Here is a 26,570-nt window from a genome sequence, read left to right as displayed (position 1 = left end):
TAAACTAACAATTGAAAGAAAATATGAACATTGTATATTAAGTTGGAAAAGTGTTCCCAGTCCACCACCTCATGTGACTCTGTTGAGCAATAAATCCACAGGGATGCATGTTATGCAAATCAATTGATTAGTAAGTGATTGACAGGACATGTGCTTGGCTGGGGCCATCAAGAAACATAATTGACTAATGAATTCAAGAGTAAGGGTGAAATTAATGTGTAAATTTATGTAAGTTCGACATTGTCGTACATATTGGGCGTCCATAAAATTGCTACAAAAGTGTTTCAATATTTTTATCATTTTACCTTCGGCCTTATGGCTAAAGAGGGTATATGAGGAAAAGTCAAAATTTTTTAGTTTCCATGAAGCCAAGGTTTGCACTATTATAATACGCGAACTATTGTAGTTTACCAGTAACTATGACTATTGTTGGATTAATTTAGATGTTTTTGTACAAAGCTCAAAAATTTAGCAAAAAAAATTAATTTACGTGGTAGTTACGACCGCGTAAAGGAAAAAACATAGGTAAAAACACGTTGAAACTAAACAGTTTTTTTACATTGCTATTCGATTTCTGATTAAACCATTCAAATGACGGACATCTGTCCAAAGTAAAAGTAGGAGAATACAAAATGAAGATTACACTTCTAATGTATCACTTTCCAAAATTTCCACTGCATCCACCTGATGCTTGACATTTTGAAGCCAGGGGCCTAATTCTCGCATACGTGATCGAGTTATTTCGATCGATATTTTCAGTATTTGGATTACGGCATCCGTTGTCGAATACACTTTCGAGTGGAATCTTGCGAGTTTTTGCCCGCCACACATCTGCTGTCGAAATGATTATTTTTGTGGCACAAAACGAACTTTAATGAAACATTCTGCAATAAAACTAATCAGAATCACATACTAAATACTTTTTCCAATAAAATCAATAAAAAAAATAGACAAAAACGGGATGTTTCTGAAAAATTAAAAATATATTCTCCAATGCCAGAATGCGATTTTTATATTTTTACATAGTGGAATTTATTTCGGGTCACTATTACTTTTAATTTTTCACAATTTTCTATTATTTAATAAAATTTTCATGTTTTCATTTCATTTTACTAGAAACTTGCCGCTCAACAACTTGTTTGTGTGTAATATTTTGTGTTTACCATATGATTCACTGTTCGATAACCGTATGTATCGATAACTTTTTTAAATAATTTCGATCGTACAAGGGAATCCAAAAACTTCGATCGTTCGTAATTTGTCTTCGAACAAAAACTCGCTCGATAACGGATTCGAGAATTAGGCCCCAGATTTCAGGTGTTTTTTGTATATTTTATGTAACTGGGACGCGCATTCGGATATTTCGAAAAACCAATTATAGGATTAAAGAACTCGCGATTTCGCATAATCTGATATGTATATTGAGTATGTAGCCCACACAGCAGCAGAGTAATCTACTGCCAAAGGCCAAAATTTAGTGCGATATTTTTTCTAAAAAACCTATTTTTTGGGTACAGTATTTACAATATCCTTATGAGTGTGCTGGTACCCCGCGATATTTTTGTTTTTCGACGATCCGGATCATATGAATCACAGATCGTAAAAATCCATCTACTAGAACGGCGGAAATGGCTACTGCAAAAATTGAAAAATTTGCGAAAAATGTTTTTCAAAATATCGCTGACTAATTCGCGTTTTATGTGGATCGTTTCCATTTCAATGAAGAAAGTGAGTCATCACTCGCGTTTGTGCGAAAACAGCGGTTTGAAAAATTTAGTGGCATGGGAGCTGTATCCGATTTATCCAAAAAATACTGTGTGATGCTACATCCACGGTTCTTGATGGATTTTATTGAAATATGTTTAGATCGATGTATTTTTTCACGGTTGATAGTGAAATCGGATGCGCATAAAAAGTGTATGCATATTGTGCAAAATATAAGCGTTATACAGTTTGTTGCACACTAAACGGCAGACGATGCTACATCTTAGCGACCAACGTAAATCCTGGCAAATGTGTACAAATTAAAAGAGAAGAATTCGCTGTGTTGGAAAACCGCATGCGCATCAAGTGATTTTGAGCATTTCGCGATTTACACGCATTTCAAAATGAACATTACCCGATACAATTTTATTTCAAGATTATACCCCATTTAAAGGAACCCAACATTTATTTGAAAGATATCCATATCTTCAGCTAGATGTTAGCGTGTTTTCGAGAAGTGATTAGAATAAAAAATGTGATTTATTGCGTGAAATTTAACTAAAATAGAAGAAAAACTCCGACCTATTTTTCTTACATTTTGTTCAACTAACTCACAAAATAAATTTTAATAAATATTTTCTCTTACAAAAATTTTATAAATTTCCTCAATATATTTTTTGTTTTTTGCTATAATATGCAAACCGCTAAACGGATTTGTATAGTTTTGGTTTCATTTGAATCTTCGCCATGTTTAGATTACGTACATATTTTTTATATATTTTTCAGATGCATAAACAGCTTGAATTTTATTAGAACAAGTTGTAAACTACCAATTGTTTTGAATGCTTTCCTAATTTCCGCGAAAATTTACAACTTTTTCACTAAGTTATGGGACCTCAGTAAACATATAGTATGTAGGGAGCCCCTAATTAAGAGAGTTTCTCAATATAATGATTAGAGTCTTTTAAAGATTTTTTTCTTTTTATCAGAATTGAAACCGCCATAACTTTTGAGCGCAACAACCAAAATTAGTATCTCGAACAGATTTAAGAATGGGATTTTTTTCCCAATCTATGTACCAAAAATCTTTCATGTAGCTTAAAAAAAATTTTAATTTTTTTTTATGGAAAACTAAAAAATTTTGTCTTTTCTTCATATCGACGCCTCCAAACAATAGTATGCTAAGTCGACTTAGCATGTTTTCAAGTTCTTTACATTTTTTTATTTAACGTCCTTTTACTTAAATTCTGTCAAATTTTGGTAATGATCGGACAATCCGAACAGAAGTTATAAACAAATATTTCCTTAGCATAGTACTGAAGGTCAAAGAAATTCTCAAACTTTAAGAGCTTGTCCTGCAAAACTCGCTTTTCAGAATTAGCAAACTATTATTCGGAGGTGTCGAACGTCCTTTAACTTAAATTGTGTCTAATTTTGGTAATGATCGGTCAATCCGAACAGAAGTTATTAACAAATATTGACTTAGCATAGCACTGAAGTTCAAAAAAATTTCCAAACTTTGAGAGCTTCTCCTGCAAAACTCACTTTTTAGACTTAGCATACTATTATTTGGAGGTGTCGATATACACTTTGATAGAACGAAAATGTCTCTTATGGACATAGTGAAAAAATGAAAATTTTGTCGAAGGTACTCCTTGTGGTTCTGTTTTCAGCGATATTATGTTTTTCGTTTTTCTGATATAATGTTCCAAAAGCTCAAAATCCCTATAGTGACAAACAAAAATTGTCATTGTGACATTGCATCTTTTAAAACATTGAAAAACTATTGTCTTGTAATACTTCCGGAGCTACTTACCCCCAGGGCTGACCTACCATAATGTACGTAGGGTCATGTAGGTCAGTGATTTTGAAAGAGTTTCCTTTGTGTTGACTTCAATTATACGACCCAATGTACCAATAAAAAAAGCAATTCCCTGCTCATTTATGCTACATATATCAAATTTCTCACAAACACACCCTGTGATAAAAAATTTATCAGCAGCAATAACAACAAAATTCAGAGTGAATGTCTGTCTTCCAAAGAAAAATACATTATTTATGGTTCCGGTAAAGGAGAATAACAGCACTGATTCATGTTTATCACATACTAAGCGCCATTTCTTGTTCCAACGAAAAAAAAATCACCATAAAGATAAGCCTACATATGTATGTATATCACTACAGATCAGCAAAGATAAAAACCCAACACTAATAAATCTAGTGATTTCTTTTCCAAATAATTGTGGGAACATACAAAGGGTAATAATTGAAATTAGATTAGATTTTTCTGTTGCAAATCTTCGCTTATTGTGAACTTCACAAAAAAATATACATACATATGTACATACATACATAACTTACCCAAGATCATAGAGATGCCATCACCACCCCACCAAAGACAGACACACCAAACATTTTTCTCACACTTAACTGAAATTTCTTTATTTGGCTGACATCAGAGCATTTTGAATAAAGCATTTCTTAAATAATGATTCTTGAGTATAAGTCTAAATTGTTGTTGTTTCTTTTTTTCTTGTTGTTTTCTTAAAAAAATAATTCAATAAAAAGTATATTACAATAAAAATAATAATAATAAAAAATATAACTGGTGAAAAAAAATTATAAAAAAGACTTGAATAATTCAATCATAAATCAATAAAAAAAACGGTATACAGCAGGGTGACATTACTACTTCATGCAAAATCCCTCCATCCTCTCGGGAGTGCCGCCACAAAATTCATTTCTTTAGGGCTTGTACAAAATTCGTTACATCATATTCTTCATCGTATTGTTGTTCAGACCACAACTCGGGTAGATTTTCAATAATGGCATTCATTGAAAGCTGACCAGAGGCCGATGCAAGTGATGTTTGTTTTTCCGCTTCCTTGTTGCGTTCATTCAAATTGAACAAATCGAATATTTGTCCCGTGCCCATTGTATCTAAGCTGGCATTTTCGGAACTAACCACAGTATTGGCAGTTAGTAGCTTGAATTTTTGCAAACACATAATTTTCTCTTCAAGCGATTTGCGTGTTATCAAACGATAAACATTCACGACTTTCTTTTGTCCAATGCGATGGGCACGATCCATGGCCTGTAAATCTTTCATGGGATTCCAGTCGTGTTCAACAAAGATGACAGTGTCGGCACCAGTAAGATTAAGACCCAGACCGCCAACCTGAAAAGAAATGAAAGTAAAGGAGTTGGTTTAAAATCGAGAAAAAAAGTAAGAAGAATAAATGGCTTTGCCAACAACCCTCAGCATAAAAATGTAAAAAGCAGTAACAGGAGTGACGGACTTAAATTCTAAAAGTAAATATATAGGAAAGCTTTCAATGCCCTTGTCTTATAGAAAGGGTGCTTATAAAGACCCCTCCTTATAGAAAGGGTACTCCCAAAGACCCTTTCTTATATAAAGGATGCTTCCAAACCCTTATAGAAAAAGTTCTTCCGAAGACCCTTTGCTTTGAAAGACGTTCCCTTATAGAAAGTGTTCTTCCAAAGACCATCTCTTATACAAAGGATGCTTCCAAAGACCCTTTCTTATACAAAGGGTTCTTCTATATACCCTCTCTTATACAAAGGGTTCTTCCAAAGACCCAGTCTTATGACAAGAATGCTACGAAAGACCCTCTCTTATAAAAAAGTGCTTCCAAAGACCCTCTCTTATAAAAAGAGTGCTTCCAAAGACACACTCTTTTCCAAACTTGCTTCCCAAGAGCCTCTCTTATACAAAGAATTCTTTCAAAGATCCTCTCTTATTGCAAGGGAGCTTCCAAAAACCCTCTCTTATAGTAATGAGGCTTCCAAAGGCCCTCTATTATATAAAGGCTGCTATCAAAGACCATTTCTTATACAAAGTGTGTTTCCAAAGCCCTACTCTTTTCCAAAATTGCTTCCAAAGACCCTCTCTTATTCAAAGGATGCTTCCAAAGACCCTTTCTTATACAAAGGGTTCTTCTATATACCCTCTCTTATACAAAGGGTTCTTCCAAAGACCCAGTCTTATGACAAGAATGCTACGAAAGACCCTCTCTTATAAAAAAGTGCTTCCAAAGACCCTCTCTTATAAAAAGAGTGCTTCCAAAGACACACTCTTTTCCAAACTTGCTTCCCAAGAGCCTCTCTTATACAAAGAATTCTTTCAAAGATCCTCTCTTATTGCAAGGGAGCTTCCAAAAACCCTCTCTTATAGTAATGAGGCTTCCAAAGGCCCTCTATTATATAAAGGCTGCTATCAAAGACCATTTCTTATACAAAGTGTGTTTCCAAAGCCCTACTCTTTTCCAAAATTGCTTCCAAAGACCCTCTCTTATTCAAAGGATGCTTCCAAAGACCCTTTCTTATACAAAGGGTTCTTCTATATACCCTCTCTTATACAAAGGGTTCTTCCAAAGACCCAGTCTTATGACAAGAATGCTACGAAAGACCCTCTCTTATAAAAAAGTGCTTCCAAAGACCCTCTCTTATAAAAAGAGTGCTTCCAAAGACACACTCTTTTCCAAACTTGCTTCCCAAGAGCCTCTCTTATACAAAGAATTCTTTCAAAGATCCTCTCTTATTGCAAGGGAGCTTCCAAAAACCCTCTCTTATAGTAATGAGGCTTCCAAAGGCCCTCTATTATATAAAGGCTGCTATCAAAGACCATTTCTTATACAAAGTGTGTTTCCAAAGCCCTACTCTTTTCCAAAATTGCTTCCAAAGACCCTCTCTTATTCAAAGGATGCTTCCAAAGACCCTTTCTTATACAAAGGGTTCTTCTATATACCCTCTCTTATACAAAGGGTTCTTCCAAAGACCCAGTCTTATGACAAGAATGCTACGAAAGACCCTCTCTTATAAAAAAGTGCTTCCAAAGACCCTCTCTTATAAAAAGAGTGCTTCCAAAGACACACTCTTTTCCAAACTTGCTTCCCAAGAGCCTCTCTTATACAAAGAATTCTTTCAAAGATCCTCTCTTATTGCAAGGGAGCTTCCAAAAACCCTCTCTTATAGTAATGAGGCTTCCAAAGGCCCTCTATTATATAAAGGCTGCTATCAAAGACCATTTCTTATACAAAGTGTGTTTCCAAAGCCCTACTCTTTTCCAAAATTGCTTCCAAAGACCCTCTCTTATTCAAAGGGTGCTTCCAAAGACCCTATTTATACAAAAAGTTCTTTCAAAGACCCTCCCTTATACAAGCAAAGCAAAGACACACTCTTATACACTTTTCCAAATTGCTTTTCTAGACCCTCTCTTATACAAAGGATGCTTCCAAAGACACGCTCTTATACAAAAGGTGATACCATGACCCTCTGTTATACAAAGGGTACTTCCAATGATGTTTTTTATACAAAGCGTACTTCCAAAGACCCTCTATTATACAAAGGTTACTTCCAAAGATCCTCTGTTAAAGAAAGGGTGCTTCAAAGACCCTCTCTTATACGAAGTGTACTTCCAAAGACCCTCTCTAATAGGAAGGGTGCTTCCAAAGACCCTCTATTATACAAAGGGTACTTCCAAAGACCCTCTGTTAAAGAAAGGGTGCTTCCAAAGACCCTCTATTATACAAAGTGTACTTCCAAAGTCCCTCTCTTATACATAGTGTACTTCCAAAGACCCTTTATTATACAAAGGGTACTTCCAAAGACCCTCTGTGAAAGAAAGGGTGCTTCCAAAGACCCTCTCTTATACGAAGTGTACTTCCAAAGACCCTCTCTAATAGGAAGGGTGGTTCCAAAGACCCTCTATTATACAAAGGGTACTTCCAAAGACCCTCTGTTAAAGAAAGGGTGCTTCCAAAGACCCTCTATTATACATAGTGTACTTCCAAAGACCCTCTCTTATAGAAAGGGTACTTCCAAAGACCCTATCTTATACAAAGTGTACTTCCAAAGACCCTCTTTTATACAAAGGTACTTCCAAAGACCCTCTGTTAAAGAAAGGGTGCTTCCAAAGACCCTCTATTATACAAAGTGTACTTCCAAAGACCCTCTCTTATACATAAAGTACTTCCAAAGACCCTTTATTATACAAAGGGTACTTCCAAAGACCCTCTGTTAAAGAAAGGGTGCTTCAAAGACCCTCTCTTATACGAAGTGTACTTCCAAAGACCCTCTCTAATAGGAAGGGTGCTTCCAAAGACCCTCTATTATACAAAGGGTACTTCCAAAGACCCTCTGTTAAAGAAAGGGTGCTTCCAAAGTCCCTCTCTTATACATAGTGTACTTCCAAAGACCCTTTATTATACAAAGGGTACTTCCAAAGACCCTCTGTTAAAGAAAGGGTGCTTCAAAGACCTTCTCTTATACGATGTGTACTTCCAAAGACCCTCTCTAATAGGAAGGGTGCTTCCAAAGACCCTCTTTTATACAAAGGTTAATTCCGAAAACCCTCTGTTTAAGAAAGGGTACTTCCAAAGGCCCTCTGTTAAAGAAAGGGTACTTCCAAAGACCCTCTCTTATACAAAGGATACTTTCGAAAACCCTCTGTTAAAGAAAGGGTGCTTCCAAAGATCCTCTACTATACAAAGTGTACTTCCAAAGACCCTCTCTTATAGGAAGGGTGCTTCCAAAGACCTTCTATTATACAAAGGGTACATCCAAAGACCCTCTATTATACATAGTGTACTTCCAAAGACCCTCTCTTATAGAAAGGGTACTTCCAAAGACCCTCTCTTATACAAAGTGTACTTCCAAAGACCCTCTTTTATACAAAGGTACTTCCAAAGACCATCTGTTAAAGAAAGGGTGCTTCCAAAGACCCTCTTTTATACAAAGTGTACTTCCAAAGACCCTCTCTTATACATAAAGTACTTCCAAAGACCCTTTATTATACAAAGGGTACTTCCAAAGACCCTCTGTTAAAGAAAGGGTGCTTCAAAGACCCTCTCTTATATGAAGTGTACTTCCAAAGACCCTCTCTAATAGGAAGGGTGCTTCCAAAGACCCTCTATTATACAAAGGGTACTTCCAAAGACCCTCTGTTAAAGAAAGGGTGCTTCTAAAGACCCTCTATTATACAAAGTGTACTTCCAAAGTCCCTCTCTTATACATAGTGTACTTCCAAAGACCCTTTATTATACAAAGGGTACTTCCAAAGACCCTCTTTTATACAAAGGGTACTTCCAAAGACCCTCTGTGAAAGAAATTGTGCTTCCAAAGACCCTCTCTTATACGAAGTGTACTTCCAAAGACCCTCTCTAATAGGAAGGGTGATTGCAAAGACCCTCTATTATACAAATGGTACTTCCAAAGACCCTCTGTTAAAGAAAGGGTGCTTCCAAAGACCCTCTATTATACATAGTGTACTTCCAAAGACCCTCTCTTATAGAAAGGGTACTTCCAAAGACCCTCTCTTATACAAAGTGTACTTCCAAAGACCCTCTTTTATACAAAGGTACTTCCAAAGACCCTCTGTTAAAGAAAGGGTGCTTCCAAAGACCCTCTATTATACAAAGTGTACTTCCAAAGACCCTCTTTTATACATAAAGTACTTCCAAAGACCCTTTATTATACAAAGGGTACTTCCAAAGACCCTCTGTTAAAGAAAGGGTGCTTCAAAGACCCTCTCTTATACGAAGTGTACTTCCAAAGACCCTCTCTTATACATAAAGTACTTCCAAAGACCCTCTATTATACAAAGGGTACTTCCAAAGACCCTCTGTTAAAGAAAGGGCGCTTCCAAAGACCCTCTATTATACAAAGTGTACTTCCAAAGTCCCTCTCTTATACATAGTGTACTTCCAAAGACCCTTTATTATACAAAGGGTACTTCCAAAGACCCTCTGTTAAAGAAAGGGTGCTTCAAAGACCTTCTCTTATACGATGTGTACTTCCAAAGACCCTCTCTAATAGGAAGGGTGCTTCCAAAGACCCTCTTTTATACAAAGGTTAATTCCGAAAACCCTCTGTTTAAGAAAGGGTACTTCCAAAGGCCCTCTGTTAAAGAAAGGGTACTTCCAAAGACCCTCTCTTATACAAAGGATACTTTCGAAAACCCTCTGTTAAAGAAAGGGTGCTTCCAAAGATCCTCTACTATACAAAGTGTACTTCCAAAGACCCTCTCTTATAGGAAGGGTGCTTCCAAAGACCTTCTATTATACAAAGGGTACTTCCAAAGACCCTCTGTTAAAGGAAGAGTGCTTCCAAAGACCCTCTATTATACAAAGGTTAATTCCGAAAACCCTCTGTTAAAGAACGGGTACTTCCAAATACCCCTGTTAAAGAAAGGGTACTTCCAAATACCCCTTGTTAATGAAAGGGTGCTTCTAAAGTCCATCTCATAAAGAAAGGTATATAGTTTTTCCATCATTCCATCCCCTTCAATTTCCTCCTAATAAATAGTAATTCTTTTTAAGTAACTCACCTGTGTGGTCAGCAGAAGAACATCAATACTTGGATCTGTATTAAAATTGTGGACAATATCCTGTCTCAACGAGGCCTGGACACTGCCATCCAAACGCAAATAGGTTACGCTGGGTAGATGTTTCTTCAGCAAATCCCTTTCAACAATGTCCAACATGGCTTTTAGTTGACAAAAGATGAGAGCGCGATGTTGAGACACTGACTCGGTTTGGACACCAATACCACAATCCAATAAAAGTTGCCTAGACGGAGAAGAAGAAGAAAAATTAAAACATTAATTCACAATTCTATTGGAGATCTCCTCACAACAACAAAAAAAAACTTACTTCAATGCCGGCAATTTAGCCGAATGTTCAATATCATTAAGGGAACTTTGTTGTTGTTGTAATTCTTGTGTTATACGTATATATTCGGGATGCTTTGGTGTCAGGACTAGTTTAGGGTGGTTGCACACATTTTGCAAATAGCGCAAAGCATGGAATATGTGAGTTTTTGCATTGAAATCACCTCCATTTTCGAGACAGTCTTTTATTTCGGCATTCAAGTGTACCCGACTAAAGTCCTCGTACAATCGCTCCTGCAGAGGACTCAACTCGCATAGTAAATCTTGTGTAATCTTTGGTGGCAGATCTTTAAGGACCTCCTCTTTGACACGTCGCAACAGGAATGGCAATACCTGACGATGTAAGGCCTCCATGGCCAAGACGCCGGCCTCTTGTTCTTTGGGTGAACTTTTGGCATCACGTGATGTAAAAATGGGTCGAGAATAACGGGCAATAAATTGTTTCTCTGTACCCAAGAAACCAGGCATAAGGAAATCAAAAAGAGACCACAATTCCAAAACGTTGTTTTGTATGGGTGTACCGGAGAGTATGAGACGATGATTGGCTTTAAGCATTTTAATGGCCTTCGAACTTTTTGTTTTGCCATTTTTAATGATGTGACCCTCGTCGAGGACACAATAGTTCCAGTGGACACTGCTAAAGTAATCAATATCTTTGCGTATGGTGTCATAGGAAGCTACAACCAAATTACACTTGGTGCCAATCAAGCAGCGAAGCTTTTCGCGACATACCGGCAGGCCTACATAGTGTAGAGGCACCAGAATCTTGGGATCTTTTAGGAATTTGTCCACTTCATAGACCCAGTGTCCTGTTAGGGTGGGGGGACAGATTACCAAGCTGGGCAATTGTGTGGCTTTATCCACCAAACGCTGATAATGGTCCCCGGCCAATATACATATGGTCTGCAACGTCTTGCCAAGACCCATATCATCGCACAGTATGCCGTGCAAATTGTATTTATTCAAAAACCATAGCCAATTGATGCCAGCTTGTTGATAGGAACGCAGTTCCACACTAATGGGTACGGGTACCTTGTAATCTGGTATAGTCTTGGGGGCAAATAGATAATCCAAAAATTCCCGATCTCTGGTTTTGCGGGCCTGTAAATCGGCAGATTTGATTTCATGTTTCACGCCGTTGCCCTGAGCACCAACCGTGTCCAGGGGCATTAGTTGAATAAGAGTGGCAAAGCAGTGGGTGGATAGCAAGCGCACACTTTCATCTACATCGCTCATGGCTCCCAATAATGGCACCACCAGCAGGACGATATAGGGAACAATTTTAATTTGTAACTTTTCCACGACACGTTCAATTGTTTCTATGGCTCCTTGCCTTTCAATGGGATTTTCCACCTTAGGCAATAAGATCATGATGTGATTGACAACAAAATCCATTATGCGGCATGGATCCAAAGAGGACAAGGTGGCCACACATCTGGCGGCCATGTGACGAACCTATAAAAATATTAAAAACAAATAGCAAAAATTAATAACAAAATAAAAACCAAATTGCTGGTCAACTTACCGCCTTCAAAGGATGACCAATCAGACTACCCAAGGCCGGCAGTAGCTCAAACAGCTTATCATGCAAATCGTTATGGACATGAGGAGCAGCAACCTCCAGCAATTGCAATGCAGTCATTAGATCATTTGTCTGACCTACATCAATAATAATATTCCGCAGTAGTTCCATCTTTGGAAAGGCTGTCATAAATTGTTGTATTTTATGGAATATCAGTTGCTCGAAGATGGGTAACTTTTGCATTAGCTTATTGCCAAAATGTTGACATAGCTTTACAATGGCACATGCTGAACCAATGCGTTGTATGCGATTTCTTTTCAAATCCAATTCATTTGCAAAATTACGAGCACTGGCAGCTTCAGCTGCTGCTGCAGCTATTGTTTCACTTAGAGGTGGTCTACCGGGTCCCCTAGAAGTGCTAGGTGCACCAACGGCTGATATTGCAGTTGTACAACCACCAGAGGAGGAGTTTGATGTCTTACCTCCCGCCGAAACATTGGATGTATTTTGCTGTAGACTCAAACTTAAAATGCCATAATAAACGCAAGATTCGCACTCACTAGCTGAATTCAGAACAGGAGTTTGATATAGTGTCACTGGAGCAGGGACCTGGAAGAGAATTAGAAACATTAGTCGACAATATTCAAACATTCTTTTGTGTATTTGAAACTCACAATTTTCGGTGTAAAATCAGCATCACTTTTCAGCAAAGCCGAAAGATTTGTTAGCAACTTATTATTGGGACTAGGCTCACGATCACAAACTTGTTCCATAAATGTGACAAGAAATTCACAAGACAATTCTTGTAGCAGCAGGCTTTCTTCGCGTTTTATCGACTCCATAAGGGGTTTGACGACAGGATTCAATTTCTCCGGTAGGCATTTCAAGTAGACAATGGCCCCAGCCAGTGCAGCTTGGGTGCTGATATTATAATTTGCCTGTTCCGTTGAGGTCTGCTGATACGAACATTGTAAACCTTTGCGACGTTCCTCTAACATTTCGAGAAGTTTTATTTTTAACGGCTGTTTACGCAAATCAGCTGTGAGCGCATAGGCTACAGCTTCAATTTGATCTAAGGTTAGAATTTTTGCTTGTCCAAAATCATTAATGGGAATTTTATATTGTTTTAGGGTAGCTATAAAGTCCTGGGTTTCTTGATGCAGTCTGCAATGAGAAGAAGAAGATAATATAAATTGAGTTGCTTGAAGTTTAATGGACAATTGAGAGACTTTTCTTTGGCTTGTTCTATCAAGGGAAGATAATTTCTTTAGGGGAAAAAAAAATAATTTAAAGGACGTCGGTATGTAAAATGCCAACAATATTGTTAAAAAATTCCATATTGAAAAAAAAATTAATTTAAAAAATCCACGAATATTGAAAAAAAATTCTTAAAAAAATACACGAATATTGAAAAAATGTTCATTAAAAAATCCACGAATATTGAAAAAATATTCTTTAAAAAATCTACGAATTTTGAAAAAAAAATCTTTAAAAAAATCTACGAATATTGAAAAAGTCTTTCAAAAATCCACGAATATTGAAAAATCACTCGTTACGAAATCCCCGAATATTAAAAGAAAATATTCTTTAAAAAATCCACGAATATTGAAAAAATATTCTTTAAAAATCCAAGAATATTAAAAAACGTTCTTTAAAAAATCCACGAATATTGAAAAAATATTTTTTAAAAATCCACGAATATTAAAAAAAATATTCTGTAAAAAATCCACGAATATTGAAAATATGTTCTTTAAAAATCTACGAATATTAAAAAAATATTCTTTAAAAATCCACCAAATACTGAAAAATATTATTTAAAAATTTCATGAATTTTGAAAAAATTGCCTTTAAAAAAATCCACGAATATTGAAAAAATTGCCTTTAAAAATCCACGAATATTGAACAAACTTCTTTAAAAATCCACGAATATTGAAAAAATATTCTTTAGAAAATTCACGAGCATCGGAAATTTTTTCTTTAAAAAATCCAGGAATATCGAAAATTTTTCTTTAAAAAAACCACGAATATTGAAAAAATTGCCTTTAAAAAATCCACGAATATTGAAAAAATTGCCTTTAAAAATCCACGAATATTGAAAAAATTGCCTTTTAAAAATCCACGAATATTAAAAAAAAGTTCTTTAAAAAATCTACGAATATTATAAAAACATTCTTTAAAAAATCCACGTGGATTTTTTAAAGAATATTTTCTTTCAATATTCGTGGATTTCTTAAAAGAATATGTTTTTAATATTCGTAGACTTTTTAAGAAATATTAAAGAATATTTTTAAAGAATATTTATTAAAGAATATTTTTTCAATATTCGTGGGTTTTTTTTTGTAAAGAATATTTTTCTCAATATTCGTGAATTTTTAAAGAAAAAATTTTCAATATTCGTGGATTCTTTAAAGATTTTTTTCAATATTCGTGTATTTTTTAAAGAATATTTTTTTCAATATTCGTGAATTTTTTAAAGAATATTTTTTTCAATATTCGTGGATTTTTTAAAGAATATTGTTTTCAATATTCGTGGATTTTTTAAAGAAAATGTTTTCAATATTCGTGGATTTTTTAAAGAAAAGGTTTTCAATATTCGTGGATTTTTTAAAGGCAATTTTTTCGATATTCCTGGATTTTTTAAAGAAAAATTTTCCGATCTTCGTGGATTTTCTAAAGAATATTTTTTCAATATTCGTGGATTTTTTAAAGATTTTTTTTTCAATATTCGTGGATTTTTTTAAAGGCAATTTTGTCAATATTCGTGGATTTTTTAAAGGCAAATTTTTCAATATTCGTGGATTTTTTAAGGCAATTTTTTCAATATTCGTGGATTTTTTTAAGGGCAATTTTTTCAATATTCGTAGATTTTTTAAAGAAAATTTTTTCGATATTCCTGGATTTTTTAAAGAAAAAATTTCCGATTTTCGTGGATTTTCTAAAGAATATTTCTTTAATATTCGTGGATTTTTTAAAAATTTTTTTCAATATTCGTGGATTTTTAAAAAAAAATTTTCAATGTTCGTGGATTTTAAAAGGCAAATTTTTCAAAATTCGTGAATTTTTTAAAGAAAAAATTTTCCATATTTCTGTATTTTTTAAAGAAAAATTTTTCGATATACCTGGATTTTTTAAAGAAAAATTTTCCGATGTTCGTGAATTTCTAAAGAATATTTTTTCAATGTTCGTGGATTTTTCTAAAGAATATTTTTTCAATGTTCGTCGATTTTTTTAAAGAATTTTTTTTTTTCAATGTTGGTAGATTTTTTTAAAGAATTTTTTTTTTCAATGTTGGTAGATTTTTTTAAAGAATATTTTTCAATATTCGTTGATTTTTTAATGTCAATTTTTTCAAAATTAGTGGATTTTTTTAAAAAAAATTTCGACATTCCTGGATTTTTAAAGAAAATTTTTTCGATATTCCTGGATTTTTAAAAAAAAAAATTATCCGATGTTCGCGGATTTTCTAAAGAAATTTTTTCAATATTCGTGGATTTTTTAATGTCAATTTTTTCAATATTAGTGGATTTTTAAAAAAAAAATCGATATTCCTGGATTTTTAAAGAACATTTTTTCGATATTCCTGGATTTTTTTAAAGAAAAATTATCCGATGTTCGCGGATTTTCTAAAGAATATTTTTCAATATTCGTGGATTTTTTTAAAGGAAAATTTACCGATGTTCGTGGATTTTCCAAAGAATATTTTTTCAATATTCGTGGATTTTTTAGAGAATGTTTTTTATAATATTCGTGGATTTTTTTAAGAACTTTTTTCAATATTCGTGGATTTTTTAAAGAATGTTTTTATAATATTCGTGGATTTTTTAAAGAAATTTTTTCAATATTCGTGGATTTTTTAATGGCAAATTTTTCAATATTCGTGGATTTTTTAAAGGCAATTTTTTCAATATTCGTGGATTTTTTAAGGCAATTTTTTCAATATTCGTGGATTTTTTAAGGGTTTTTTTTCAATATTCGTGAATTTTTTAAAGAATATTTTTTTCAATATTCGTGAATTTTTTTAAAGAATATTTTTTCAATATTCGTGGATTTTTTAAAGAATATTGTTTTCAATATCGTTGATTTTTTTAAAGAAAATGTTTTCAATATTCGTGGATTTTTTAAAGAAAAGGTTTTCAATATTCGTGGATTTTTTAAAGGCAATTTTTTCGATATTCCTGGATTCTTTAAAGAAAAATTTTCCGATCTTCGTGGATTTTCTAAAGAATATTTTTTCAATATTCGTGGATTTTTTAAAGATTTTTTTCAATATTCGTGGATTTTTTTAAAGGAATTTTTTTCAACATTCGTGGATTTTTTAAAGACAATTTTTTCAATATTCGTGGATTTTTTAAGGCAATTTTTTCAATATGGATTGGATTTTTAAGGGCAATTTTTTCAACATTCGTAGATTTTTTTAAAGAAAAATTTTCGATATTCCTGGATTTTTTAAAGAAAAAATTTCCGGTGTTCGTGGATTTTCTAAAGAATATTTTTTCAATATTCGTGGATTTTTTAAAGAAAAAATTTCCGGTGTTCGTGGATTTTCTAAAGAATATTTTTTCAATATTCGTGGATTTTTTAAAAATTTTTTTCAATATTCGTGGATTTTTAAAAAAAAAAATTCAATGTTCGTGGATTTTAAAAGGCAATTTTTTCAAAATTCGTGAATTATTTAAAGGAAAATTTTTCCATATTTCTGTATTGTTTTAAAGAAAAAATTTTCGATATACCTGGATTTTTTAAAGAAAAATTTTCCGATGTTCGTGAATTTCTAAAGAATATTTTTTCAATGTTCGTGGATTTTTTTAAAGAATTTTTTTTCAATGTTGGTGAATTTTTTTGAAGAATTTTTTTCAATATTCGTGGATTTTTAATGTAAATTTTTTCAAAATTAGTGGATTTTTAAAAAAAAAAATTTCGATATTCCTGGATTTTTAAAGAAAATTTTTTCGATATTCCTGGATTTTTTAAAGAAAAATTATCCGATGTTCGCGGATTTTCTAAAGAATTTTTTTCAATATTCGTGGATTTTTTAATGTCAATTTTTTCAATATTAGTGGATTTAAAAAAAAAAAAAAAAAAAAAATTCGATATTCCTGGATTTTTAAAGAAAATTTTTTCGATATTCCTGGATTTTTTAAAGAAAAATTATCCGATGTTCGCGGATTTTCTAAAGAATATTTTTTCAATATTCGTGGTTTTTAAAGGAAAATTTACCGATGTTCGTGAATTTCTAAAGAATATTTTTTCAATATTCGTGGATTTTTTAAAGAACTTTTTTCAATATTTGTGGATTTTTTAAAGAATGTTTTTATAATATTCGTGGATTTTTTAAAGAAATTTTTTCAATATTCGTGGATTTTTAATGACAATTTTTTTAATATTCGTGGATTTTTTAAAGGCAATTTTTTCAATATTCGTGGATTTTTTAAAGAATATTTTTTTCAATATTCGTGGATTTTTTAAAGAATATTGTTTTCAATATTCGTGGATTTTTTAAAGAAAATGTTTTCAATATTCGTGGATTTTTTAAAGAAAATGTTTTCAATATTCGTGGATTTTTTGAAGAAAAGGTTTTCAATATTCTTGGATTTTTTAAAGGCAATTTTTTCGATATTCCTGGATTTTTTAAAGAAAAATTTTCCGATCTTCGTGGATTTTCAATATTCGTGGATTTTTTAAAGATTTTTTTTTCAATATTCGTGGATTTTTTGAAGGCAATTTTTTCAATATTCGTGGTTTTTTTAGGGGCATTTTTTTCAATATTCGTAGATTTTTTAAAGAAAAATTGTTCGATATTCCTGGATTTTTTAAAGAAAAAATTTCCGATGTTCGTGGATTTTCTAAAGAATATTTTTTCAATATTCGTGGATTTTTAAATTTTTTTTTTCAATATTCGTGGATTTTTAAATTTTTTTTTTCAATATTCGTGGATTTTTAAAAAAATTTTTTCAATATTCGTGGATTTTAAAAGGCAATTTTTTCAATATTCGTGGATTTTTTAAAGATTTTTTTCAATATTCGTGGATTTTTTAATGGCAATTTTTTCAATATTCGTGGATTTTTTAAAGGCAATTTTTTCAATATTCGTGGATTTTTTAAGCGCAATTTTTTCAATATTCGTAGATTTTTTAAAGAAAAATTTTTCGATATTCCTGGATTTTTTAAAGAAAAAATTTCCGATGTTCATGGATTTTCTAAAGAATATTTTTTCAATATTCGTGGATTTTTAAAAAAATTTTTTCAATATTCGTGGATTTTTAAAAATTTTTTTTCAATATTCGTGGATTTTAAAAGGCAATTTTTTCAATATTCGTGAATTTTTTAAAGAACTTTTTTCAATATTCGTGGATTTTTTAAAGAATGTTTTTATAATATTCGTGGATTTTTTAAAGAACTTTTTTCAATATTCGTGGATTTTTTAAAGAACTTTTTTCAATATTCGTCGATTTTTTAAAGAACTTTTTTCAATATTCGTGGATTTTTTAAAGAACTTTTTTCAATATTCGTCGATTTTTTAAAGAACTTTTTTTTTAATATTCGTGGATTTTTAAAGGAAAATTTACCGATGTTCGTGGATTTTCTAATTAATATTTTTTCAATATTCGTGGATTTTTTAAAGAATGTTTTTTATAATATTCGTGTATTTTTTAAAGAACTTTTTTTCAATATTCGTGGATTTTTAAAGGAAAATTTACCGATGTTCGTGGATTTTCTAATTAATATTTTTTCAATATTCGTGGATTTTTAAAGGAAAATTTACCGATGTTCGTGGATTTTCTAATTAATATTTTTTCAATATTCGTGGATTTTTTAAAGAACTTTTTTTCAATATTCGTGGATTTTTTAAAGAATGTTTTTATAATATTCGTAGATTTTTTAAAGAACTTTTTTTCAACATTCGTGGATTTTAAAAAGGCAATTTGTTCAATATTCGTGGATTTTTTAAAGGCAATTTGTTCAATATTCGTGGATTCTTAAAAGGCAATTTTTTCAAAATCCAGGAATATCGAAAAATTTTCTTTAAAAAATCCACGAATATTGAAAAAATTGCCTTTAAAAAATGCACGAATATTGAAAAAATTGCCTTAAAAAAATCCACGAATATTGAAAAAATTGCATTCTAAAAATCCACGAATATTGAAAAAAAATCTACGAATATTATAAAAACATTCTTTAAAAAATTCACGAATATTAAAAAAAGCTATATATGTAGGTCTCTAAAACGTCCTTCTATCAATTGAACACCTTCAGAAACTATTATTCATTTCTAACGAAGTTTATCTCTAAATGATCTCCTTTGCATAATGATTCTAAAACGCCTTGTATCAATACATTCAGAACCTACTATGTGTTTGTCAATGTTCTTATCTGAAGAAATTCTCCAACTCGCCTCTATTTCCAAAGAAGTCTATCTGTAAATATCTGTAGCCTCTAAAACGCCTGCTATCAATAAGGGCCTTCATGACCTACTATCTATAAAGGACATGTCAATGTTCATATCTAAAGAAATACTCCAAATGGTCTTCCATTTCCAAAGAAGTCTCTCTCTCTTAAAAACCTCATTGCCTTTACTTAATAGAACACCCTCGGAAAGCTATTCTCCCCCCAAAATATCAACCCTCGAGAATAAAATAATTTCACAACTTACCTTGTAAATGCCACAGCTACTTCATCATAATACACCGATTCCATGACGCATTGACGTAACTTTTCTTGCAATTTTGGTGGACCAGGACATACACTGGGATCAGATTTAGCCCAAAATGCTATAATAAGACCGCACACTAAACGCTGTACGGCCGAACGAGAATTCAAATGACCTAATAAAACTTTGGCATAACAGTCCATAGGACTTTCAGTCTCTGGAGTATAAATTACACCGGGTGCCGGTTGTACCAAGTAGTGGGATAGCGAGCCAAGAACACGGGCAGCGGTGATGCGTGCCCGCACATAATTCTTTTCACGTACTTCAATGGGTGTTGATTCGGAGCCACCCAAATAGAGCTTTTGATTACACAACGGATTAGACCCACCCAAATCATCGGCCATTTTACATTGACGCCGACGTTGTGGTGTGGGCGAAATTGTATTGCTGCTGGAAGTTTCTGCGGCACCAGGTGGTGTTACGGCATGTATTAGTATTGAGGGATCAAATGCTAAACGTGGCGGTTGCATGGCCAAGCAAATCCACGACGATACAAAAGGACAGGCAGCATGAAGCAATGCACCCAAATCGGCATTGGCAATGAGGTTTAACCATACCAATTTGGCCATTTCCTGAACATCTACCAGAGGTTCGACTAGAATACGTTGAAACAGGTGGCGCAAGGCATCCTGCAGTAGCTTCCAATTCCAATCAATGACACCAAAGTTAAGGCGTAAATTTTTGGAATCAAAACTGAAATTTGTTGTTGTTGCTGTTGAGGAATTTGTAGGGATTGACTTTGCAACTGAGTTGACGGCGACGGCGGCTTCCATGCTTTCAGCCTTAATGGGACTTTGAGTGTTTTTGGTAAGCGTTTGAAGGGTTACCAAGGTGGATTTACGCACCGAACTACTGCTGTGCGAAAGGAATGGCCATAAGCGAGGTATTAAGGTTGACATTGGTTCCATTCTAAAAGTAAAGGGGAAGGAAGGATTATTAAAATGGGCTATTGTTAACAATGAAAATATGAGTACTTACTGTATCCATGAGGAAGCATTTGGAAGACAAAGTATGGCAGCTAAAAGACCCATAAAACTATTACTAGCAGAAGTCAGTTCATCTTGATCGAGCAGAAGATCCCAAAGCATTTTAACAATGGATGATACTTGTGTGGCATTCAACAGCTTTGGCAGCCATGTAGCAACGGGTATAAGTGTTGAGGCAGCAACGGCACCCACATCATCAACACTATCGAATAATCCCAATAGGATATCATTGATGGTTTGTGGCAAATAGATCTGTAGTAGATCTTCCCGTACTACAAACACATATTTCATACCCAATAGACCACCATGACGCACCTCCCATTCGCTTTGTTTGAGGAGAGTGCGTAAAATATAGACAATCTCTTGAACCTTATTCGATTCCATTTCTTTAACAATTGTGCCCAAAACTTGAGCACATGTTTCACGTACGGGTGCCACTACTTGATCTGATATAAAGTCACCAAAACGATCTAAACACAAGACGCAGAGTAGACGTAGTGCAGCATCTTCCAGCCACAAGTTGTGATAATGTTGCATCTAAAGAAACAGTAGAATAGAGAGAGAGAGAGAAAGCAGAAAACTTTTAGATACATTTATTCAACAATGATTAAAGTAACTTGAAGAGCATCGAAGGTGGCATTCAAGCTATAAAATATGCCATCTACCCCTTGAAAAGACTTTCTATCTACGAAAGACATCAAAGGTCATCTACCTATTAAAAAGACCAAACAGGCTTTCTAACTACAGGAGAGCTCCAACATGGAAGACCCCCAAAGGTCTTCTACCTATACAAGATCCGAAAGGTTTTCAAACTATTGCAGGTAGAGTTGGGTAATCTAGTTCCTAGTTCCTTGTACCAGTTCCAAAGCGTATGAGTAACATCATGAAATGTAACGTGTGATAGTAAGTATACGCAGTTTGTTCAAAGAAAAAATGTGGGCCATTAGAACTGCGAAGTGAACGAGATAGTTCCATATAGTTCCTCTGGCACAACTCTAATTGCAGGTCACAAAAGGTATTCTACCTATATGAGAACCCCAAAGGCCTTCTACCTGTATGATGTAGAGGTATTTTATCTAAAGAAGTGCTCAAAGTCCCTTCTACCTATAGAAGACCCCTTCTACCTATAGAAGACCCCTTCTACCTATAGAAGACCCCTTCTACCTATAGAAGACCCCTTCTACCTATAGAAGACCCCTTCTACCTATAGAAGACCCCATAGAAGATCCCAAAAAGATCTTCGACCTATGAAGACTACAAAGGCCTTCCACTTATAGATGATTCCCAATTGTTTTCTACAGGCTCCAAAGGTACCTCTAAAAGAATCTTTTCCTCTTAAAAGGGTCTATGGAAGAACCCTTTCCACTGGAGAGGGACTACAGAAGCACCCTTTCCTCTGGAAAGGGTCTACAAAATAACCCTTTCCTTTGGAAATTGTCTATAGAAGCACCCTTACATCTGGAAAAGTCTATATCTGTAAAGGGTCTATAGGAGCACCGGTTCTTTTGGAAAGGGTGTGTAGAAGCACCGTTTCTTTTGCAAAGGGTCTGTAGAAGCACCCTTTCTTTTGGAAAGGGTCTACAACAGAAGCAACCTTTCTTTTGGAAAGGGTCTATAGAAGCACCCTTTCTTTTGGAAAGGGTCTATAGAAGCACCCTTTCTTTTGGAAAGGGTCTATAGAAGCACCCTTTCTTTTGGAAAGGGTCTATAGAAGCACCCTTTCTTTTGGAAAGGGTCTATAGAAGCACCCTTTCTTTTGGAAAGGGTCTATAGAAGCACCCTTTCTTTTGGAAAGGGTCTATAGAAGCACCCTTTCTTTTGGAAAGGGTCTATAGAAGCACCCTTTCTTTTGGAAAGGGTCTATAGAAGCACCCTTTCTTTTGGAAAGGGTCTATAGAAGCACCCTTTCTTTTGGAAAGGGTCTATAGAAGCACCCTTTCTTTTGGAAAGGGTCTATAGAGGCACCCTTTCTTTTGGAAAGGGTCTATAGAAGCACCCTTTCTTTTGGAAAGGGTCTATAGAAGCACCCTTTCTTTTGGAAAGGGTCTATAGAAGCACCCTTTCCTTTGGAAAGGGTCTATAGAAGCACCCTTTCTTTTGGAAAGGGTCTATAGAAGCACCCTTTCTTTTGGAAAGGGTCTATAGAAGCACCCTTTCTTTTAGAAAGGGTCTATAGAAGCACCCTTTCTTTTGGAAAGGGTCTATAGAAGCACCCTTTCTTTTGGAAAGGGTCTATAGAAGCACCCTTTCTTTTGGAAAGGGTCTATAGAAGCACCCTTTCTTTTGGAAAGGGTCTATAGAAGCACCCTTTCTTTTGGAAAGGGTCTATAGAAGCACCCTTTCTTTTGGAAAGGGTCTATAGAAGCACCCTTTCTTTTGGAAAGGGTCTATAGAAGCACCCTTTCTTTTGGAAAGGGTCTATAGAAGCACCCTTTCTTTTGGAAAGGGTCTATAGAAGCACCCTTTCTTTTGGAAAGGGTCTATAGAAGCACCCTTTCTTTTGGAAAGGGTCTATAGAAGCACCCTTTCTTTTGGAAAGGGTCTATAGAAGCACCCTTTCTTTTGGAAAGGGTCTATAGAAGCACCCTTTCTTTTGGAAAGGGTCTATAGAAGCACCCTTTCTTTTGGAAAGGGTCTATAGAAGCACCCTTTCTTTTGGAAAGGGTCTATAGAAGCACCCTTTCTTTTGGAAAGGGTCTATAGAAGCACCCTTTCTTTTGGAAAGGGTCTATAGAAGCACCCTTTCTTTTGGAAAGGGTCTATAGAAGCACCCTTTCTTTTGGAAAGGGTCTATAGAAGCACCCTTTCTTTTGGAAAGGGTCTATAGAAGCACCCTTTCTTTTGGAAAGGGTCTATAGAAGCACCCTTTCTTTTGGAAAGGGTCTATAGAAGCACCCTTTCTTTTGGAAAGGGTCTATAGAAGCACCCTTTCTTTTGGAAAGGGTCTATAGAAGCACCCTTTCTTTTGGAAAGGGTCTATAGAAGCACCCTTTCTTTTGGAAAGGGTCTATAGAAGCACCCTTTCTTTTGGAAAGGGTCTATAGAAGCACCCTTTCTTTTGGAAGGGGTCTATAGAAGCACCCTTTCTTTTGGAAAGGGTCTATAGAAGCACCCTTTCTTTTGGAAAGGGTCTATAGAAGCACCCTTTCTTTTGGAAAGGGTCTATAGAAGCACCCTTTCTTTTGGAAAGGGTCTATAGAAGCACCCTTTCTTTTGGAAAGGGTCTATAGAAGCACCCTTTCTTTTGGAAAGGGTCTATAGAAGCACCCTTTCTTTTGGAAAGGGTCTATAGAAGCACCCTTTCTTTTGGAAAGGGTCTATAGAAGCACCCTTTCTTTTGGAAAGGGTCTATAGAAGCACCCTTTCTTTTGGAAAGGGTCTATAGAAGCACCCTTTCTTTTGGAAAGGGTCTATAGAAGCACCCTTTCTTTTGGAAAGGGTCTATAGAAGCACCCTTTCTTTTGGAAAGGGTCTATAGAAGCACCCTTTCTTTTGGAAAGGGTCTATAGAAGCACCCTTTCTTTTGGAAAGGGTCTATAGAAGCACCCTTTCTTTTGGAAAGGGTCTATAGAAGCACCCTTTCTTTTGGAAAGGGTCTATAGAAGCACCCTTTCTTTTGGAAAGGGTCTATAGAAGCACCCTTTCTTTTGGAAAGGGTCTATAGAAGCACCCTTTCTTTTGGAAAGGGTCTATAGAAGCACCCTTTCTTTTGGAAAGGGTCTATAGAAGCACCCTTTCTTTTGGAAAGGGTCTATAGAAGCACCCTTTCTTTTGGAAAGGGTCTATAGAAGCACCCTTTCTTTTGGAAAGGGTCTATAGAAGCACCCTTTCTTTTGGAAAGGGTCTATAGAAGCACCCTTTCTTTTGGAAAGGGTCTATAGAAGCACCCTTTCTTTTGGAAAGGGTCTATAGAAGCACCCTTTCTTTTGGAAAGGGTCTATAGAAGCACCCTTTCTTTTGGAAAGGGTCTATAGAAGCACCCTTTCTTTTGGAAAGGGTCTATAGAAGCACCCTTTCTTTTGGAAAGGGTCTATAGAAGCACCCTTTCTTTTGGAAAGGGTCTATAGAAGCACCCTTTCTTTTGGAAAGGGTCTATAGAAGCACCCTTTCTTTTGGAAAGGGTCTATAGAAGCACCCTTTCTTTTGGAAAGGGTCTATAGAAGCACCCTTTCTTTTGGAAAGGGTCTATAGAAGCACCCTTTCTTTTGGAAAGGGTCTATAGAAGCACCCTTTCTTTTGGAAAGGGTCTATAGAAGCACCCTTTCTTTTGGAAAGGGTCTATAGAAGCACCCTTTCTTTTGGAAAGGGTCTATAGAAGCACCCTTTCTTTTGGAAAGGGTCTATAGAAGCACCCTTTCTTTTGGAAAGGGTCTATAGAAGCACCCTTTCTTTTGGAAAGGGTCTATAGAAGCACCCTTTCTTTTGGAAAGGGTCTATAGAAGCACCCTTTCTTTTGGAAAGGGTCTATAGAAGCACCCTTTCTTTTGGAAAGGGTCTATAGAAGCACCCTTTCTTTTGGAAAGGGTCTATAGAAGCACCCTTTCTTTTGGAAAGGGTCTATAGAAGCACCCTTTCTTTTGGAAAGGGTCTATAGAAGCACCCTTTCTTTTGGAAAGGGTCTATAGAAGCACCCTTTCTTTTGGAAAGGGTCTATAGAAGCACCCTTTCTTTTGGAAAGGGTCTATAGAAGCACCCTTTCTTTTGGAAAGGGTCTATAGAAGCACCCTTTCTTTTGGAAAGGGTCTATAGAAGCACCCTTTCTTTTGGAAAGGGTCTATAGAAGCACCCTTTCTTTTGGAAAGGGTCTATAGAAGCACCCTTTCTTTTGGAAAGGGTCTATAGAAGCACCCTTTCTTTTGGAAAGGGTCTATAGAAGCACCCTTTCTTTTGGAAAGGGTCTATAGAAGCACCCTTTCTTTTGGAAAGGGTCTATAGAAGCACCCTTTCTTTTGGAAAGGGTCTATAGAAGCACCCTTTCTTTTGGAAAGGGTCTATAGAAGCACCCTTTCTTTTGGAAAGGGTCTATAGAAGCACCCTTTCTTTTGGAAAGGGTCTATAGAAGCACCCTTTCTTTTGGAAAGGGTCTATAGAAGCACCCTTTCTTTTGGAAAGGGTCTATAGAAGCACCCTTTCTTTTGGAAAGGGTCTATAGAAGCACCCTTTCTTTTGGAAAGGGTCTATAGAAGCACCATTTCTTTTGGAAAGGGTCTATAGAAGCACCCTTTCTTTTGGGAAGGGTCTGTAGAAGCACCCTATCTTTTAGAAAGGGTCCTTAGAAGCATCCTATCTTTTGGAAAAGGTCTATAGAAGCACCCTTTTTTGAAAAGGGTCTATAGACGCACCCTTTCTTTTGGAAAGGGTCTATAGAAGCACCCTTTCTTTTGGAAAGGGATTATAGAAGCACCCTTTCCTCTGGAAAGGATATATTGAATCAACCTTTCCTCTGGAAAGTAACTATAGAAACACCCTTTCCTGTGGAAAGGGTCTAAAGAAACACCCTTTCGCCTGTCAATTTTAAACAGAAGCACAGAAGTCAATAGAAGTACCCCTTCATCTGGAAAGGGTCTATACAAGTGCCCTTTCTTTTGGAGAGTATCTATAGAAATATCCTTTCTTTTGGAAATGGTCTATAGAATCACCCTTTTTTGAAAAGATTCTATAGCAGCACCCTTTCTTTTGGAAAGCGTCTATAAAAACACCTTTTCCTTTGGAAAGGGTCTATAGAAGCACCCTTCCTTTTGGAAAAGACCTCCTATAGAAGATGTACAAAAAAAATATGTTCTACCTGTAGAAGAACTCCAGTAGAAGGTCCCAGAATGTCATTTCTTTTAAAAGGTACCTAAAGGTTCTTCTACCAACATATATAGTTTCCAAAAGGTCTTCTATATATATAGGTCATCTGCCTATAGCAGCTACATTGCATCTACAGAAGACCCAAAAAAGGTCTTCTATATTCTGAAG

General features: G+C 34.9%; 1 protein-coding gene across 10 annotated transcripts in view; it reads right to left on the bottom strand.

Moving 5' to 3' along the window:
• Positions 1-4,118: 4,118 nt before the first annotated feature.
• Hel89B (histone acetyltransferase 1) overlaps positions 4,119-26,570 on the bottom strand; it is a 36,967-nt gene continuing 14,515 nt past the window's right edge. For all 10 annotated transcript variants that reach the window (XM_073976084.1, XM_073976052.1, XM_073976026.1 and 7 more), the window contains 7 exons: positions 20,602-21,146; positions 19,567-20,532; positions 12,590-13,079; positions 11,919-12,524; positions 10,377-11,848; positions 10,052-10,292; positions 4,119-4,882 (listed from right to left, as the gene is read on the bottom strand). In XM_073976084.1, coding sequence (XP_073832185.1) covers positions 4,442-4,882; positions 10,052-10,292; positions 10,377-11,848; positions 11,919-12,524; positions 12,590-13,079; positions 19,567-20,532; positions 20,602-21,146 — 4,761 coding nt within the window. In that variant the 3' untranslated portion in view covers positions 4,119-4,441. The remainder of the gene's footprint in view (positions 4,883-10,051; positions 10,293-10,376; positions 11,849-11,918; positions 12,525-12,589; positions 13,080-19,566; positions 20,533-20,601; positions 21,147-26,570) is intronic.

Source organism: Musca autumnalis, unplaced genomic scaffold (assembly GCF_047663935.1).
Source record: "Musca autumnalis isolate F117 unplaced genomic scaffold, ASM4766393v1 scaffold_1, whole genome shotgun sequence".
NCBI classification, from domain to species: Eukaryota; Metazoa; Arthropoda; class Insecta; order Diptera; family Muscidae; genus Musca; species Musca autumnalis.
The sequence above is the reverse complement of the archived record's forward strand: the minus strand, read 5'-3'. Positions and strand labels throughout refer to the sequence as shown.